The 19361-nt window shown below is 54.0% G+C and overlaps 1 protein-coding gene across 3 annotated transcripts in view; it reads right to left on the bottom strand.

Moving 5' to 3' along the window:
• Positions 1-19361, bottom strand: part of LOC122175978 (myosin phosphatase Rho interacting protein) — a 57869-nt gene that overhangs the window by 28082 nt on the left and 10426 nt on the right. For 2 of the 3 annotated variants that reach the window (XM_042864060.1, XM_042864063.1), the window contains exons 4-7: positions 9015-9166; positions 7021-7105; positions 3294-3495; positions 2106-2265 (exon numbers count right to left, since the gene is read on the bottom strand). In XM_042864060.1, the coding sequence (XP_042719994.1) occupies positions 2106-2265; positions 3294-3495; positions 7021-7105; positions 9015-9166 (599 nt within the window). Of the gene's footprint in view, positions 1-1751; positions 2266-3293; positions 3496-7020; positions 7106-9014; positions 9167-19361 lie in introns of all 3 variants that reach the window. The other variant, XM_042864062.1, reaches the window with a different exon arrangement.

Here is a 19361-nt window from a genome sequence, read left to right as displayed (position 1 = left end):
TTGGAAGGGGGAGGAAAAAAAAAAAATATGATAGGAATCTGTGCACTCAGTGAACTTGTATTTATAAAGCAGCCAAGCCAAGTTGAGCAGGGCAGATGGGAGCTCTCTGGTGCGATGCTGAACTGCCTCCCCGCGCCTTGCTGAGCCCATCTGGACATGGGCACCAAACCCACTGAGCCCCACAGAGCTGCATCCATCACCCCCAGACTCCGCACCCTGTGCTGGACTGGGGTCAGCTCCATGGGCACAAGACCCCCGCCCATCTCTCAGTACAGCTCTGAGAAATAGGAGACATTTTGCCCATTTCAATGCATTCCTGCTAAAGGCCCCAGGAGTCCAGCTGAGCTGGTAGAAACAGATTTTCCTCTGGAAAAGGCACCTGCCAGCAGGAATTGCATGGAGCTGACATTATAAAAAGGCACTGCCTGGCAGCAACATTCTCTTGTAATCCCCACTACCTGCATGCAAACCTCTGCCTTCTCTGTCCTGTTGGCAGATCCCAGTTTCCTTTTGGCATGCCAGATCCCAAAACTGCACAGTGCCCATGGGGGCTGGAGCAAGAGACTGTCAGCACTGGGGACCATGCAAGCAACCACATAGGGACACAATGTCACCCATACCTGAACTAATACACTACAAGTTGAGCTTATCAGCCCTGTCCCCAGCTGGGGTGACCAGGGGTCCTGCCTGGCACCCTTCCCCTCTGAACTCTCAAGGCAGGGAGAAACCCAATCCCATGCCCTGCTCCTCTGCCCCAACCTTTGCATGCTGCCAGTGCCAGGATGGGATCAGGAGAGGCAGGATCCTGCTGCCAACCCACAGCATGGGCACAAAGCTCCCACACCTGCTCCCAGCTCTCAGATGCCAGGCTGGAAAACAGTCCTTTAGGGGCTGTGAAGAAACGAACCAGCAGCGCTGCTGAAATCACACTAGAGAGAACATGCCCAGAGGAAAATCAAGGCGAGAAAATCAGACTGGCAGATAGTCCTCTCGCCCGGGGCCCATCTCCCGGTTTGCTCTGCTGCCCTCGCTGCACTAACACATCCTTCACCTCACCCAATGACTGCTGAGCATGCCTGCAGATGCCCTCTTCACCTCCTCTGCACTAAGCTTGTTTGCAGCCCTGCACCCGACTCTCTTCTCCCAGATTAATGCCACGACATTTTGAAACCTCTCTCAGCTCATTAAGCAGTTGCATAACGCACCCGGCTCTAGCACCATTTAGAGAGCTAACCTAATTAACAGTGCCAGCTGCCCACGTGTGCCGCGCTGGGGAGGGGACAGGGAGGGTGGGCTTGCTTGCAAATGCGGCATCCAAATGTCACAAGGCTGACATCCACTGCTAAGGCCACCATATTGCCTGGATGGTGTGCATGGACAACGTGGTTGCCCCAAAATCCACAACTGCTGCAATGCAAAGGGGCCAAAGTAAAAGAGGAGCGATTTAGGTTAGATGTTAGGAGGGAATTTTTTACTCAGAGGGTGGTGAGGTGCTGGCACCGCTGCTGAGTGGCGGCTGCCCCATCCCTGCAGGTGCCTGAGGCCATGGATGGGCCCTGGGCAGCCAGCCCACAGCAGGGGTTGGAACTGTATGGACTTTGAGGTCCCTTCCAACGCAACCCTTCCACGGCTCTATGATTCACAACACAGCCTGCCAATACCTCCCATCCAGGGCTGCACCGGGGAGGGCGACCCCAAACCTCACTGATGCTGCAAGCATGCAAGAGGGAGGTGAACCACTCATCCCTTACCTTCTCTCATTGCCAAACAGCCGGGCCACTTCTTCTCTCCCAGGGCTACGTGCCCGGGTTCTCCGCTCCAGCCGCTTCCTCTCCACCTGGAAGGCCTCACGATTACTGATCCTAACGGCCTTGGGAACGTCGGCCAGGGTTGTGTACTGCCGGCTGGCTTTAAAAGAAAGGGGACGCCCCGATTTTTCAGCTCCCTTTCCTACATCTCTGCTGGAGTCCTTGTGCATGGGGCAACTGCTCTTCGAGTCCAAGGAGTTCAGAGAAAAGCTGTGAATCACTCGGTCGCCTGATCGGGTACCTGGGGAAGGAAAGGGCTGGGCATGCTCCTGTGAGGGCGATTTGGGATAACTGTACCTGTTGTTTGGGGTGCTGGGGCTGGGTGGGCTCGGTGGTGGAGGCAGCTGCTGCTCTTCCAGCTTCGAGTCTTGCTTGGTCTTCTCCAAGGAGAAGTAGCCGCTCTCAACACGAGTCTTCCGCCCACAGTCTATCCGGTCCCCATTCATGGAGCTCTCGTCTAAGGGACAAGAAAAACACATTCGGTTTCAAGTCTGAGTTTTGCTTTTAACAAAAAAAAACGTCACGATTCCAAGCAGAAACGGTGCAGGAAATGAGAGCAGGGACAGTCTGAGTCCCTCAGCATCACAGGCTCTCCCACCCTGACTCCAATCCCAACCTTTCTAGCCTGTGCAGAAGGGGAGATGCTTGTAGGGAGCTGGCAATCCTGGGGGCACGAGATACCTTACAGAATCCCAGTGAGGTGTGGGGTGGCACAGACGTTATTCCCAGGTGGGGACAACATGAACATTCACAGTCTCTCCCATTAAAAAGCATAGGAAAGGTGTGAATTCTAGCACTTTTCACTTCTGCTTGTTTTTTGTTTCAAAGAAACTGAGTAGGCTTTATATGAGCAAGGAAGCTTCTCTTTTTTCAGGGGGAAGCATAGTGTGAAAGCCTCCACCCATTCCCACCTCTGTCCCTCCAAGCAGCAGCCACAGCTCCAAGGAAACACAACAGATGCATCACTCTTTGCACTGGGAGCAGGAAGAAAGCAGCTCTATTCTGCTCCCATCATGCAGATAAAGGAAACTTATCCTCAGCCCAGGGCAGGAAAAATCCCCAGCCCCTATTGTTTCAGGGAGAACAATACTGTGGCCCCAGGCGCCTTCCATGGACTAATCAGGGAGACCAAATATAAACAGGGCCCTGCTGCAGGGGCCGGATGAGGAAGCAGCACTCAGGGCTTGGCAGCCCCCACACCCTATGGGCTGCCTCAGGGGGCCACAGAGGTGCTATGAAAGCATTCCCCCTCCCATTTTCCTCCCCATGTGAGAACAGGTGGCCCCCAGGAGCCCTGTGTAAGCATTTTAACTTATAAGCTTAGTCTTACTGAGCAAGTTTGTGCTGATGAGACACGACCTCCTTCTCAGAATGACAGAATCACACAGCTGAGGTTGGCAGAGACCTCAGGGTCCACCTGTCCTAACTCCTGCTCAAGCAGGAACACCAGGGTACGGTGCCCGGGGCCACGTGGCATCACCTTACCTTCCTTGCTGTCCAATATGGGATCCTTCAGGGAACTGGCAGCCCCCTGCACCGGGCTCTGTGCTGGGCTGATGCTGCTGCTCGTGTCTGCTGGCTCTTTGCCCCTCATTTCCTCCTGCCACAATGTAGACTTGGTGGTGGGGACCTTCTCAGCACTGGGGATGTTGCTGCTGGTCACAGCCATCTTCGCAGGGCCAGGCTCCTGATGGGGACAGGGAACAGTGGGTGAGAGGGGCTCTGTGCCCAGAGAAGCCTTGCACCTTCCCTGCACATTTACAGTGGTAACACAATAACACAACAGAAAGCACAGCTATGTAGAGCAGGCCACAGCAAGTGAAGGTAAGCCCAAATGCAGCAGCCATGGACAGAAACAAAGGAAAAAAAGCTGCTTTCTCTTGTAAGGCCTCAAGTAGGCAGGGATATCTAGCAAGAGATACCCTTACCTCTACTGTCAGCCCTTAAATGAGGTCTGGGGAGAGGGAGATCCTGGCTCCAACCCTTCTGGTCACTCAGATGCATTGTACACAGCTGAGCTCCCTTGGGCTGGCCCTGCCTTCCCGGCAGGTGCTCAATCACTGTTTCAGGCCCTGACTTAGCATTTCTACTACAGCAGTTTTGGGGAGCAGTGCAGCCTTGGTAACCAAAGCAAAGGCGGCACAGCCTTCCCCATGTCCCTCTGTGTGTGCATTTGGGTGTCCCCGCTCAGTCTGCAGGCTTCACAAACACGGAGCAGTGCCAGGTCCACGTGCCAGGAATGAATTTGCTCACTGTCATAATGTAACATCAGAAAAAAAAGAAACAGCAACCCAGAAATCAAGTGAAAGGATATTGGATGTAGAAGAAAATTAATTCCCTGCCACTAGCAGCTGCGTTCTTAATTTGTCACAACCAGTTTGTTATGGGCCATTGATACAAAATAGAAAAACCATCCAGCACCGTGTCCCTCCTGGGTGCTTCCACTGCATAGCAGGATGCTGCTTTTAGAAAGGAAAATACAGTATTGCACTGAGGTTACTCCAGAACAACACCCATAGGATAAAAGCAAGGGGCTCTGTACATTAGATGGTGCCAGTGGCTCCCCATAGCAGCCCTGGTGAGATGCACAGCAGCTTTCCCAGCTCATGTGGGGTTTGGCTCTGTTCCTCAGCAGATGTTTTGCTCTTGTCGTATCAGCAAATGACCTCAGTATGGAAAAAAGTCCCCTCGGAAATTTCATCCTAAAGGAATGCAGTGTTGGAGGTAAATGATCCGGAGGGCAACAACTCGCTGGAGGTGCTGCTGCTTGGAGGGGTCGGACATTGCCATGGTCCTTCCAGCCTTAGCCATGCTCTGTCCATTGATTCAAAAGCCAAAGCTGATCGTTAGACATATATCTTTATATACTTCTCACACACGCCCCCGTATAATTATTTGTAGATATGTATTTAATTAGACACAGAAACGAGGGCCAAAAGGCGCTCTGTAAACAAGCAGCACAATTAACTCCTTGTCTTCCAGAACCAATGGCTCAAAAAAGGAGCGTGTCTCAACATCATTAGAAGCAATCTCCTGTTGCAGTAACACCACAACATGCTGTCCTTACACACATCTCACGCAGCCTGATGCAAAGCAAACCCGAAAAAGAGGGCAGCACATCCAATCCCAGATTTCAGCCCCAGATCATGCCTCAGTTTCCCAGGAGCTGAGAGCAGACAGGGCAGCATGCTCCTCCTCCCCCTGCATGGCCAACAGTCAAAGAGAAACATGATCTATTTCTCCTAAGACCTCAAGCTGATTGCAAAGTAAAGATGACAACAAGTCCAGCATTGCATCTAGCAACCCCTGCCCAAACTGCAGCAGTTGGCACAAGCCTCACTTCCCAGCTTCCCAGCTTCCCTCGTGTTGCTCCCATCCCAGCATTCAGCAGGGTGAAGGTGCAAAACAATGGGGCGAGCTGAAAATGAGCCTCGTGCCCCAGGAGCACAGCCAAGCCCTGATGTAAGAGGGAGAAGGAAAATGGCATGGGAGTAAGAACAGGCAGGAATAGCCTAAACATCTTCTCTTTTTTTGTTGTTGTTAAATCACAAAGGTGTCCATCAATCCCTCAGCAGCTCTCAGACATGATCCACCGCCGGATTAGCGTGCTGCCGTCTTTAGAACAGAATCAGCCTTTCCCCAGCACACGGAGAGAGAGCTGAACAGCAGCCAACTTCAGGAGAAGCCATTTCACAGAGGGGGATTTGGTGCTGGTTTTCTCCCTGGCACTGATTTGCTGCCTGCGTCGGCACAATTCGGGGGATGAAGCAAAGGTGCTTCCACATTTCCCTTCCGGCTCTGCAGATTGACCACGAGCACCTGCAACTGCAAAGCACCCATCCAGCGCCAGGTCCCACACAGAGGTTAGATCTGTAAAGTGAATTTGAGCTTTTTTTCCAGTAGCACCACTGCTGTCGCAGGGCTGAGAGCAATGGGATGCTCTGGAGAGGGTGGAAAGAGAGCTGCAAGCAGGATGAGGTTTGGAGGATGGCATCCCACAAGGCTGAGAGATGCTGTGCCTCAATCCAATGTGGGAGAAGTGTCACCAGGCTCCATGCTCACCCCATCCCCAAGCACACGGGGAGTCAGGCTGCATGCATGGGGAGTTGCTGTCCTCCCCACAGCCGCTTCCCTTATTTGGTGCTCAGGAGCTCGAATCCTGTATTGTTTCCAAGAAGTTGCCATGGCGATAAAATGCAACCCAGAATGATGTTTTTCTGGCTCCTTGCCCCTTTCTCCTCCTCTCTCTGTCCCCTTTCCTGAACCCAGCCTGGGTTAAGTGCTGGGTTGGGCTCCCTGCCCTGCTGTACCAGCTCACTGGGTTGCCCCACATGCAGCAGGATTGAGGCCAAACAACTTGTAACATGCCACAGAGGAGATACATCCCCTGCAGCATCATTGGAGCCAATGCTCAAGGGGCTGTGATGATCCCATCCCTTGGCAGGAGTGCCTCAGTCTTCCAGCACAGTGCAGAAAAAGCATCATTTTATCTCATTATTTCTGTTCCTACTGATTAAGGTAACTTGACCTGGAGTGGCAGAAACCTGATTCAAATAGACACTACGCACAGCTTTGCGTGGAGACATCACTGTGCTGGGGACCAGAAAACTGGGGCTCAGGGGAGCCCCAAGGTGGTTTTCCCTTCCTGACAGCAGCAGCCCCATAGAGGAGCCCAGCACTCAGTCCCTGCGGAGGTCAGATGGCCGCAGAGCTGCGGCAGTTCTCAGCCCCAGCAAAGGACAAGCGCAGCCTTGGGGTCACATTCCCCATCAGTGGGATTCTCCCCCACTCCGGCCACGTGGGAGCTTGGCAGGAACGAGTGAGTCACGGCCGGCCCCGGTTTTTACCATTTATAGTCAAAGCCAGTGCGAAGCCATCGCCGGGTCCCCGGGGAGTGCAGCTCCGGCCCCCGGAGCTCCCAGCTCAGCCCTGGCCTTTACTATTTTCCTTTCATTTCCATTATCTTCAAGGTCATCTCCGACAGGGTAACTGGAGCCTGATGGAATTTCATCCTACTTCTACCAAAACGGCCCCTCGAGTGGTCAGCACCTCTTCCCGGGCCCCTGGGACCACAAAGCTTTGGGACAGCACGTGCAGGGCTGGTGCCAGGAGACCGAGTGTGCCCTGCTGGTTTGGGGAGGGATGTGTGCTGGGAGCAGTGCTCCCCAAGAGGGAGTCAAGGGACCGGGACGCTGTGCCCCTCCAGGGTTACCTGTGGAGTTGGAGGCTCTACCTTCCTCTTCTTCTTCTGGTTCTGCTTGTTCGTCCTTGGGTAGACTATCAGCATCTCCAGCCACCTGTGGGCAAAGAAGAGCAGCAGGTGAGATGTGCGCTGACAACAGCAGGCAGGACAGAAGCAATACTCGCTCCCAGGTGTGGGGGCAACACTCATTTGAGCAGGTGTGGGGAGTAAGACAGTACTCCTGCACTGCGGGGGCTCTGATCTCATCACCAGGCAGACACATCCTGATGCGCTGCAGGACAGGCTGCCCATAAACCAGCCCTTTGATTCCTCCAGAGATAGAGCCAGGGAGCCGCAGCCCCCATCCCAAACCCCCACACCCAGAGGCTGGTAGTCGGGCTGTCAGTATTATCCTGAGCTGGAGCTCAACATGCAGAGGAACTCATCCCTTTGAGCTGGTCTGGGGTCCCACGATACCCAGCAACCATCCCAGACTTGGGAGAAAAGCAACTCACAGAGCAAGGCAGGAGGGCAGAAAGGACAGGGAACAGCTCCAGGCTGCCTTGGCTCAACACCACTCACTGCAAGAGAGAGTTCACGGCCGAGGGTGGCACAGGGCAGGGATTCAAGGATCCTGAAAGCCAGCCGAGAGCTCCGGAGCTACCAGAGGGCCTTCTCCCTCCAGAGCTGCTAACAGCAGCACACTGCACACAATGCACTTTTGTCTGAGAAAGAGCAGCATGAACTCAGCACTGTGAAACCCATCCCGCGCGTGAGCCTCTCACTCAGGGCACCCTCTCTGGCTCTCCCACAGCCACTCCTGCAACTCGGGGAGCTCAGAGAGGATCTGCAGTGCTGGAAAATGCTTGTGCTTCAGACTTCCGTGCTTTGCCCTCCTGTTCCCCCACTTCGCACGCTGCAGCTGTAAAGCGCTTTGAGATGACCACATCAAGTGGGTTTTGGTTAAGCAATAAATGCCAGAAGCATGCAACAAACGTAAAACAAATTCTCCCCAAGCCGGGGAAATCTTCCTGTCGTGCTGCAACTGCAAATGAAACCCGCTTGGCTTGGGCCCAGAGCGGGACTGCTTGGGGATGATTAATGCTTGCAGTCAGGAGCAAACGCGCTGCTTCAAATCTAACGCCGGGCCAATGAGCAATAAATCAGCCCCACCTTGCTCTGCAATGCTGCTCCCTCGTGCTGCTGGCAGGACAGGAACAAAGGCTGAGCTGTGGATGGGAGCGTGGGGAGAAGAAGAACGCAGCAGGGCACGAGGGACCATACTTTGGGGTATAATCATTGCATCCACCCTGCCAGCCCCCCTCTGATGTCACTCACACTCACTGGTCTCAGTGGAGTAGGGAACTTTTGTCCCATGACAACACTCATCTGAGCAGAAGCCCAAGTTCTTGCCAGAGAAATGCCTATTTCAACCACCGCTTACTAAAACGGGGGAGTTACAACCAAGGAAACTGCTTGGAAATAGAAACTGTTCCAATGGGATGCACCAGCTCTGTTGGTGCCAGGCTAGGAAGCATAGAGGAGGTACCATGCCTCCGGACAGATCAGGAAGAAGATGTCAGGGGATGCTTCTAGATCAGCATCTGGCACTTGGGGAGTTGGAGAATCTACTGCCATATGCTCATGTTAAGTGGTCTAAAGTGACCTAGGAATGATGGCCTTGAGAAGTAATGAGCAGCTTGGGAGCTCTAGGATCTGAAGCTCCCTGCAGTAGCTGAACCTCCTCAGTCTCTGGCACTGCAAGGTGTACAGATGTTGGAAAGCCTCGTGGCACAGCACAAAGGACGGACTCAAATCATCCACTCAAGCTGCTGCTCATGCTAACCCCATGAATCTGGTGGCTCAGGGCTTGCTAGCACTCCTGCCCTGCTGCAGGTAGAAGGGATCCACCAGGCCAGGGAGCAGGAAGGGGAAAGAAAAGCCAACCTTGCCAAAAAGGAGGAGAAGAGGAGAGCTGAGTGCCAGGCAGCACTGACAGCCAGCCCTGGTCTGCCTGCACTCACCCGCTGATGATCTCCTTGTTCTCAGCCCGGATGAAGTGCTCTTTCTCTGGCGTTAGGATGCATAAGGAGAATTTCTGCCCTGTGCGGCTCTCCCCGTCCACCACATCCGTGCACTGGTTCATGTTGATGGTGCCCTGTGGGAGCGTCGTCGGCTGCAAGGGGAAGGAAAAAGGGGATACGTGAGAAGACAGGAGCAGATGGGCACAGTGCTTTAAACCTCTCCAGGTGGACACCAGGATTCTACACACCCAGTGCTCTGTCCACAAGCAGAGCTCTGCCCACTGAAGTTAGTGAAACGTGGAGATTGGGAACATCTCTCCCAGGCAGCCACTGGGATGCTCTAAAGGGTCAAGGCATGGAGGGGACCTCATTTATCTGATAGGTTCGGAAAGCACGGTGTCACCTCCTGGTCGCCCTGCCCTAAAGGGATGCAGTTAAGCAAGATGAGTGGTGGCCTCCCCAGCCCAAGGGGACACAGAGGGACTTAGATCAGTGTCACTGCTGACAAGAGCTGACAGGTCCATCTGGAGCAGCACCAGTTCATCCGATTTACAATGGCAATGCCTCATCCCTGCTGTCCCCATCCCCAGCTGCTGTGCCCTGCTGCCAGATATGGTGACACAGGGGTCCCCCTCACCATGGCAGCTCTTTGCAGGCCAGCATGAGCCCCAGATGAATTGGGCAGAGGGACCCCTCTGCACACATAGCACCAAAGGAGCACCCCACACGGCCCACGACCACCTCTGTGCCCCAGCAAAGCCCCCTCTCGTCTTCCAGATGGCCAGGCCAACAGGGAGATGAGTTTTTGGCAGATGCTGGTAACATTTTTACCATGGAAACAGGCTCCAGCAAATCACATCCAAGAGCAGCGTGCAAAGAAGAGGTGACCAGGGAGAGCTGCAAAAGCCCCATCCTACAACCCAGAAAATTCAGCTGGTCTCACTGAGACCCCTACCCCAGCTTATCCATATGCAGATATGGGAAACATCCCAGTTTCACCAGGAGCTTTCCCCATGGCTGTGCCCCCAAATGGGTCAAGGAGGGAGTGTGAGCACCCCACACAGGGAGCTGAGGTGCTGGTGCCCCCATGCCGCACGTCAATGGGACCAACCTTACATCAGGGACATCAAAACCTCTTATTTTTGGTTGTGAAAACCAACATCAGCATCCAGAAATCCTGCAGGGGGAAGGGGAAGAAAAGCCAAGCACAGCCCAGAAGGTCTCCAGCTCAGCCCCCCCTGCTCACTGCCACGGGAAGTCAACTCCTAAGAGGATTTTTTGTCTTAGACAACAAAAATAAAACCCTGCTTTCCGGTAGCTATAAAAACCCTACGGAAAAACTTTCTCCCAGCTCCAAGTGGAGTCTTAGAAACGTTTTTGTCTCCCTTGCCTTCAGCTGTGCCAAGGCCTCCAGGACCATGAACTCTGCATGGCCGCATGGGTCCAACCCCTTCCCCACCCACAGCCTTTATGCACAGGGAACACAGCCAGGACAGGGGGGAAAAGGGGCTGGGATGGCTCTAGGAGGCACCCCTGCACCTCATAGCTCTGGGCAGGAGATGGAACCTGACAGACAAGCAGCCTGGCTCGCTTGGGATTTAAATCCCTTTACATCTGTTTATTTCCTTCTTTGCTGCTGACGCAGGCACTTTGAAACCAAGCGAGATGCAAATGCTGCAAGGTGGAAGCATGCACCAAAGCAAATGGCACCAAGAGCACAGTGAGGACGTGGCCCCTTGGGCAAAGACAGAGCTCTGCTGCAGTACCCGGGGAGCATCCGAAAGGAAGCCCCAAATTCTGTGCTATGGGGAGCAAACCCAAGAGGCTTTGCACTCTGCTCATGTATCCACTGGAACTGGTGATGCTCAGAGCCAGACCATGCCCAGCCCCAGCACCCCAGCACGGCAAACTTGTGCACCGCACACTCTACCTCCTTCCCATGGTGTGTGAGGAATGAATATGGAGGGGAACAGAACAGAAAGGAGAGAAAGAGGGAGCAGAAGCCCCTTAGGAGCCCTGCAGAAGAAATCCCAGCCTTGGGGGCACAGCGCCCGTGCCCACGCCATGCTCCCAGGCTGTTACACAACGTCAACTTGGTGAAATCTGGAACATAACCTTTAAAGAAAGGCGATGGGGCAGGGGGAGGAGGAAACCAAACAAAAGAGACATTTTACTTTCTGCCAAGAACCAGGAGGGGAAAAAAAAGAAAAAAAAAAAGAAAGAAAGAACGAAAAAAAAAAAAGAACAAAAAAAACTACCATTTGTCTATCTTGCATGGCAGGCTGGTTGCCTTGGCACCAGGGTCTGGCCGGCCCGGAGGGAAGATGGGGGCTGATTGCTCCCCACGGTCCTGCTCCTCTGTCTGGCCCCAGTGTGGCACAGGAAGGGCTCTGGTGTGGGTTTGCCCTGCTCAGGCTCCCAGCACTGCCCCAGATTAGCAGTGAGTTGGGCACGCCTGAGGAAGCGCATCCAGGCTGCCTCCATAAATGCTTCTTGACAAATGTTAATTCTCTGAGCTAAAATATTCATGAGGGTGGCTGCCGAAGAGCAGGCTGCTCATCCACAGCGCTCTTAAGTGCTCTGCAAAGGGAGCTGCTAAAAGCATTGCCTGTCCCTGGTGCTCAGCCCCATGCTCAGGGTGGGAAGTGAGCAGGACACGGTGTGGGATGGAGCAAGGCACAAAGCATCGCATGCTTCCTGCACAGAATGCTATCAATGTGGCCACAATGCAAGCAGAGTTCTGCTGCGGGAGGATTTTATTACACTTATAGATCATCTAGCAGGCAGAGAATCCTGGATTTACACCAAGGCAGATGAAAATGACCTCTCCAAGCACTGCACAGGATGCATGGGAGCAGCCATCTGTCAAAAGAGCAAAGGTTGTGCTCTCCCTCCTGCCCATCCTCTGCAGCTCCCAGCCACCAGCAGGTGGGCAGGTATCTGCTTTCAGCCACCAATACACACCTTTCTCACCTGCAGCCTGCCCATATGGGCAGATACTGCTCATAGAAACTGCTGAGAAACCTCAGCAGGCTCAGACCCCTGAGGTCCCCCCCTCAAGGAACATGCTCAAAGCTCAGAGGATGAATGTGCACGCCTTGTGCACGCGTGTCCCTGCGCACCAGGCCCCTGTACAACACTTTCAGAGATACAACAATTTCAGCTCTGCTTTCACCCGGCGGAAAGAATTTTCTTCCTCCCCCCCACCCTGGAGCAGTTTGGGGAGGGGGCACAGCACAGGGATAGGGCAGGAGAGTTCAGCCAGGGGCCACTTCTCTATGGAACCGGTGTTTACGTCCACCGACAGCGAGTCTAAACACAGAGCAAGGCAATGAGCCGGCTGTGAGCACCCCCGGGCTCCTCATCCACCCGGTGCCATGCACCGACCCCGCAGGCACCCAGGCAGAGTGCTGGGGACCACACATCCCCTCCACATCCCCATCCCCAGTGGGCGCCTGCCTGGGGAGCGAGTGCCGGAGCGGAGTGGGAGGCTGGAGCTGGCTTGTCCTGGCCTTATAAGGCGATTCTTGCGCTGTGCATGCAGCTCCCAGCTGCTCCCCACCCCAAAGCGGGGTCTGGAGCTGGCAGCCAGCTCCTCGCCTGCCTCCTTCCTGTTAACCTCTTTCCTGCTGAAGAGCCTCCGAAGGGTCACGCATGGCTGGGATGGCTGCAGCCTGTCCCTGCAGGCCACACGAGTGTCAGCACAGGGAGGGATGGTCGGTGAATGTCCCTTACCCACCCGGGATGGTCACCAGGTGGTCACCCACGTCTCCATCTCCAACCCTGCTGGAGGGAAGAAGATGCAGAGAGCATTGACACCATGCTGAGGATGAAAGTGTGGTCTCAGCTGGGCTGTGGGTTGAGTGGAAACTCTGAGCTTCCTGCGGTGGCCTTTCACGAACCAGAACTTCATGGAGCAAACCAAATGGTGGCCAAACTCCCCATGCCACAGCCCTGCCAACACAATCCTATCTTTAAGCCCCACTCCTCTCACGACACAGATGCACGATGACAGCAATCAGAGTTTCAAATGCAAAATGTCCTCCCCACCCTTATGAGAAGGAGTGGGGGAGGGCAGGATACCGATCCGACCCCATCTGTGTGCAGCTGCCAGCATGGCATCTCCCTGCAGCAAAGGCACCCAGTCAAAAGGGAAGGAACTATCTGTGGTATTCAATGGGCTGTCACGGCAATCAGCCCGACAGCAGAAACCCAGTGAGATTGCTCCCCAGGACCCAACAACACAGCAGGGGATGAGGAGCTTGGAAGAGAGGACAGCAGCTGTTTTGGGGGGTGGGAGGAAAAGGTGGATTCCATCTGCATTTGGCAAACTGCACTTTAAATTGTACAGTTCCACACTGGTCACGTCAACTCTACCATGAGGGAGCTTCAGGTTGCCATGACAGGGATGTAGGGCCATGAGGGAGCTGCAGGCCACTGCCATGATGGATAGGAGCCCTTGCAAGCACCCAGAAGTAGAAAAGCTGGGAAGGGGCCACTGCTCAGTTTAACCACGATCCTTAAGGAAGCTACAAAAAGGTGCAAAAGGCACTTCACTGAAAAGAGAATCACTGCCTGGGAAACAGCTTAGGAAATGAACCCAGGTGAAGTTTACTTGCTGCTTGGTTTCGGAGCCAGCCTTCTTGCCGAGCAGGAAAATCACTGCAGCTGGTGTAGGCTCCAATGTCATTTAGAGCCTACAATTCTGTGATTCTGTGATTCCCAATGTCTTCTTCTAGGGGCACACTCACCGTGGCCTAAAGGCTCGAGATGCCACCAGGCAGCACAGAGACGTGCAGAGGCACACAGACCAGGCTGAGACAGCCAGCCACAGGGGTGACAGGACTAGGGGAAGCTCAGGTAGGAGGAGAGAGGGGTTCTGAGGGTTGGCCATGCAGGGATCCATTCCCCAGGGCCACATCGCTCCTTGGGACATTGCCACAGGGCTCTGCAGGTGTCTCATCACAAGGACAGACCTGCAGAAACCTGGCACCAGCCCTACACATCGCCCCACTGCACGTGGCACCAGGGCAGGAATGCTGAGCAACTTGGAAAGATCAAGGCTAGGAATGTGGGAGCTTTTTGTCTTCCCTGAACCGCCAAGGATGGACACGGCCAAGGTAAGAGCTGCTCAAGGAAAGCAGCACAGCCAATTCAAGTCCCCAGATGTTTCTGAAGCGAATCCATCTCCCTTCCAGCCTAGAGGGGCTGAAAGGACAAATCTCCTGGTCTGCAGCTGGTGTGTTCTCCCACACCTCACCAGCCACACAGTGCATGATTTCCCCCAAGCCCTCACCTTCATCGAGGACCATCAAGTATGGTATGAGCATCACCAATTGCAAACAAGCCTAAAACAGCCCCTAGAGATCAACAGCCCCGGATCTGTTGGAAGCTGAGGCAGCTCCCACAGGCACAGATGCTCCAGTGGAAGTTGTTGAATACTGCCAAATTAGCCTGGAAAGCTCATTACTCCCCAGTGCTCTTCTTATGAGCTCTGCAGAACTTCCTGCTGGGCTGGGAATACCACAGGGCTGGGCTCCCAGGGCTCGGGGGTCTCCAGCTGGAGCTGCAAAGTGGGAGAGGGCCAAAGAGCAGAGAATTGATCCAGTGCTGGTACAGGGAAAGGGCATGAGCCCAGGGAGGTTTCTTCAATCCCCCTGCCTCAACCTGCACACCGCATCAACAGCCATGACAGCAAAACGTCCCCTTCCTGCACACATCTGCTCAGTCCATAATCCTCGCTGTCCTTCCCCTAATGGGAAAGCAGCCAGAAAAGCAAACCAAACCGCTAATTATATCCCAGTAGCTCCCCAGCACCCTGGCAAATTTTACTGATGGAGTTGCAACAGGGCTGATGAAATGAAGAGGAAAGGGTTGAGGCGCTCCAAAATCCCACCCTTTCTCCCCAGCTGCAGCATCACAAAAGGGGGAAATCCTGCACAAGTGGAGGGTGCTTGGGACACATCCAAAATCCACGTGCATGCCAGGAACCCCACCATCAATGTGGCAAAGGGAACACTTGAAGCATCAACACTTGGGGACCCAGCAGGGAGCAAGGGCAACCACAGGGTGCAGTCCGTGGCCCCCAGGCAATGCATGGCCATGAAATACCCTTGGGGGCCCAGCAGAGAGGTGGCAGTGTGTAAGGCATGGTGCTGTACGTGCAGGCAAAGAACCCAGATCCTGCTGGAAGGTGAGGGATGATGCTGGGGCTGTGCACATGATTACCTGCAGTAATTATACCTTGCAGCAAGTGTAGCCAGCTGCTCTATCCTTCTGCCTGCCCGCAGCCAGACAAGCAACTGCAGGGAAGAGTCCTTTCTGCAGCTCTGAAGGGACAGAGCCTAACAGAAAGATCTTGCAGAATATTTAATAGCAAATGTACATTCACACAACTACCATGTCTGGCATGTACAAGCAGTGTTTTGGTTGTTTTTTCCCCTGCTTTACCTATGTTGCAGCCTACAGTAACTCAGGTAGCGGAGTCATACACCCTGCCAGGGAATTCTTATTTTTCCTCATAAATGCCTCCAACAGCACTGAGCAGCAGCAGAAAACCTCAGCAAAACCCCTGTTCTGAGTAACGCTGAGCAAAGCTGCTTCCTAAACCTCACCAAGACCTCAGCTCGTCTCCACACAAGTTTTAACCTGACCACGTCCCTTCTACACAGACTGATGAATAATGCATGGCCAGGGTAAACCAGAAATCTCATATTCGCTAATCGTTACCATAACAGAGAAGCAAGGGCTGCAAATAAGTCATTTATTAACCCCAAACAGTGCTGCTGCTTCAACAGAGCGCACACCTCGACTCCAAAACCACCGGAGGAAAGTTTGCTCCCGACCCACAGCTCGGCCCCGCTGAGCCCCCCGCTCACACCACACCTCCCACCCCCAGGAGCGAGGTTGGAGGCAGCCTTCCTCCTCCTCTTCCTCCTCCTTTTCCTCCTCGGGGGCCACCACAAGGATGAGTGGTGGTGGGAAGCCCACACCCCCACGCTCGCCCGCGGCTCTGGCCGCTTTCTCAGGCATTCCAAAATTTGGCCAGAGCCTCTTTTTGCAGCACTCCCCCCTCCGCCCCATCCCGAACCCTCAGCTGGACGCCGGCCTAATTGACTATTTATTTATTTCTGCATTTTCCCAGCTCTCTGCACACACGGGCGCAGGGTGGGGGGATGCTGAGCCTGGCTCCCAAAGCAAACCCCCCTCCTCCCCCCCCAAAACAAAACAAAAACCACAGAGGCACGGGGTTGGGCCCCCCCCCATCCCAAAGTTCCCTTGAAGATGAGATGAAGCCAGGAAGGGGGGTGGGGGCACAGGAAAGGGGGATGCCAGCAGCACTGCCCACCCCTTTGCTTTGTGCACACGCGCTCAGGGAAATTAAAAATAGCTGTGTCCAAAGAGTGGCTGCGAGCCCCACAAAGAGCATGTTGAGCAGAGGCAGCTGCAAGCTATTTGCTGCCCCCGGTAATCAGCAGCTCGGCTTGCTGAGCCCCCCCTGGCCCCTGCCTCCCCTGCCAGAAGCTGCTGCTGCTTCTCTCCAATCCACATATGTCATGTCAGCAGGCACCGAATGCAGGATCTCTTTGGAAATGAAATAATAATAATAATAATAATAATAATGAAGCTTGCTTTGATTTTCAGAGCAGCTTTGCCTTGTTAGAGACACATCCCCCCGGAGCTGTCACACAGCTGGCTGTATCCCACTGGAGCAGGTCAGGGTGCCCCATGCCACCAGCAGAGCAGGACCCTCGCTGAGGACAGGGATGTGATGGCTGCTGGGTGCCACTTCTCCAAGGGAGTACTTCAATGCAATTCAATGCAATACTTCTGGGAAAACAGATGCTTGAGTCCAGAGCCACCCAACACACAGCCCAGGGCATCCTGGTGGTCCTTGAGGACCTCAGCTGGTGGCCCTGGTGGGACTAGAGGAATTATGGCAGCCCTGCAGTGCGAGCAGCTGGCCCACGGCTCTGTCACAGCCAATGCATTCCACAGCATCAAACAGCAGTGGGACAAAAACATGATGCTACCACTTCCTAGGGTTATGTTTTCCCTCCAGTAAGCTGGGATGGCTAATTCATTAAAAGGTGAGGTACAGGGCTTAAAATATAGCTTTGTTTGGGGAGGCACTGAAATGCACCTTCCCAAAGGCTTCATGGTTTGTTTCTGCATTGCCATTCAACAAAAAAAGCATCTGAAGCAATTGCCAGCAGTAAACCCCAGTGCTCCCATCTGCTGGCTGTCCCCAGTGCAGTGGGACCAGACGAAAGCCAGGTTGGAGGCCAGCAGGGATGCAAGTGGTGGGGACACGTGAGGGTAACTGCGTGCTCGGCAATTAGCTGTGTCATTCCACATCAGCTCTGACATCTCCCCTACTGAATGCCACCAGAGGCAGGTTTGATTCCTGCACTGACATTTAGCAGCACATCACGACTCGTCTTCCACCCAGCTCCTGCTGTCAGGCTGGAGGCCACAGTGTGAAGCCCTGATCGCCCTAAGTCACAAAAAAGAAACCCCAACTCTGCTCTGTGCCTGTATCGTTCCATCTCCCATAAACTACACAGAGGGGATTTAAAATCAAGCCCGTTTCCCTTGCTGCTCTTGCATGTCTCTTCTAAATGAACTGGTTTGCTAGCTCTCAAGACACAGAGGAGCAGAACAAAAAGTAAAAAGGACAGAGCCACTTGAAGCTGGGCTCGTTTCTCATCCTCAGAGCCATTCCAGCTCTGCAGAAGACAATAAGCACTGCATTGTTTCCAGGAAGGAAGCACCTGGGCCAGGTCATCAAAGCTGCAAGCTAATGAGGAGGTCACTGGCTGCATCCTGCTCTCCCAGCTCCACATTTCTGCTAACTCTCCAAACCTCCCACCCTCCTGCCCGGTCCCAGCTCAGGCCTGGCTTCAGCAGGTAGCTCCTGGTAGCTTCCAGGCTTTTCTCCCAAAAAACAATGCTGGGCATTAAACACAACATTAACCAAAGACCTCTGAGCTTTATTGGGACCACCACCCATCTCTACACCTCCTGCAGAGCCTTTGTGAGAATCACAGAATGACTGGGTTGGAAGGGACCTTAAAGATCACCCAATTGCAACCGTGGGCTGGCTGCCTCCACCAGCCAGGCTGCCCACGGCCCCATCCATGGCCGTGGGCACCACCAGGGATGGGCACCCATCACTCTGGGCAGCAGTGCCACGTGTTCTGACAAGGCTGCTCTTGATCTTTGCATCCCAACATCACTGATCCCTTCTTTTCCCAACAACCCTGGAGGAGAACAGATTGCTCCTCCTGGATCCCCCCCAACACTTCCCCATTTCTAAAGCAACCCTTTTCACATAAGCACTCAACATCCCTACACAGCACCTTCCCCCCCCCCCCCCCAAACGCATCATCTCCCTTTCTCTTCCCACCACTGCTGCCCATCTCGCAGCTGCTTTGCTCCTCTCCCTTTTCGTCTCAGCTTGTTGAAATCCGAAACGCGCTCTGATTCCAGCCAAAAGCTCTTCATGCCGAACAGAAACTGAAAGTCTCCAAGATCTGGCGAGCAGAGGCAGCAGCAAAACCGTGTCTGAGGGGGGAAAAGCCGCATGCAAAGGGAGCATGGGCTCACCCAACCCTGTGCTCGTCGGCGGAGGGGGCAGGGCAAGCCTGGAACTGCTTCAATGGCAAAAAAAAACGGGTGGAAAAAAAGTAAGGACGGAGGGGCCAGGATGTTGAAGGTTCGTTTTTTAATCCCTGCCAATGAATTTCCATTCCATGCCAAGACTGAAGTAAAGCGCTTTGATCTAACGAGGAGGAAAAAAACACACGCAGACTCTCTTGGCTTCTCAAAATATTGGTGACAAAGGAGGGGGAGCGAGGACGAAAGTGATCATGGCACAGATCTGCTGAGGGTGACATTTTTAAATGTGCCCCTTTACTTCTGAAGAAAGAAAAATCGGGGTGTGCTGGGGAGGTGGTCGATTAGGAAATAGTAATTACACGCAGCTACGCATCACCATGTTTGGACACCCCTCCTGCTTGGGTCCCTCTCTGCCACCAGGCTGAGTTCTCCCATCCACAGCTCCTGCACAGGCTCCTAGGGGCAGAGAGCTGCAGGGTTCCAGCTGTGACCCCAATCCCTCCCATGCTGGGGATGTGCACAAGGAACCATGCCCATTGGTCCTCCGGCCCACCCAGAAGATGCTCTCACCTTGGCATTACCCACAGTCCCAGCGAGGGGTAGGACTGAGACCACTGCCCACCCCGTGCTGCCTTTCCACCGCACCATTCCCATGCAGCAGGGCTCTATTAATAGACCTACAGCTAATTATAGGCAGCAGTCATTGCAACAGAAGGGGGTAAACGC

This window comes from Lagopus leucura, unplaced genomic scaffold (assembly GCF_019238085.1).
Source record: "Lagopus leucura isolate 7727_CA_CO unplaced genomic scaffold, USGS_WTPT01 Super-Scaffold_760, whole genome shotgun sequence".
Taxonomy (NCBI): Eukaryota; Metazoa; Chordata; class Aves; order Galliformes; family Phasianidae; genus Lagopus; species Lagopus leucura.
Note: the sequence above shows the minus strand (reverse complement) of the source record. Positions and strands in the feature narration are given on the sequence as shown.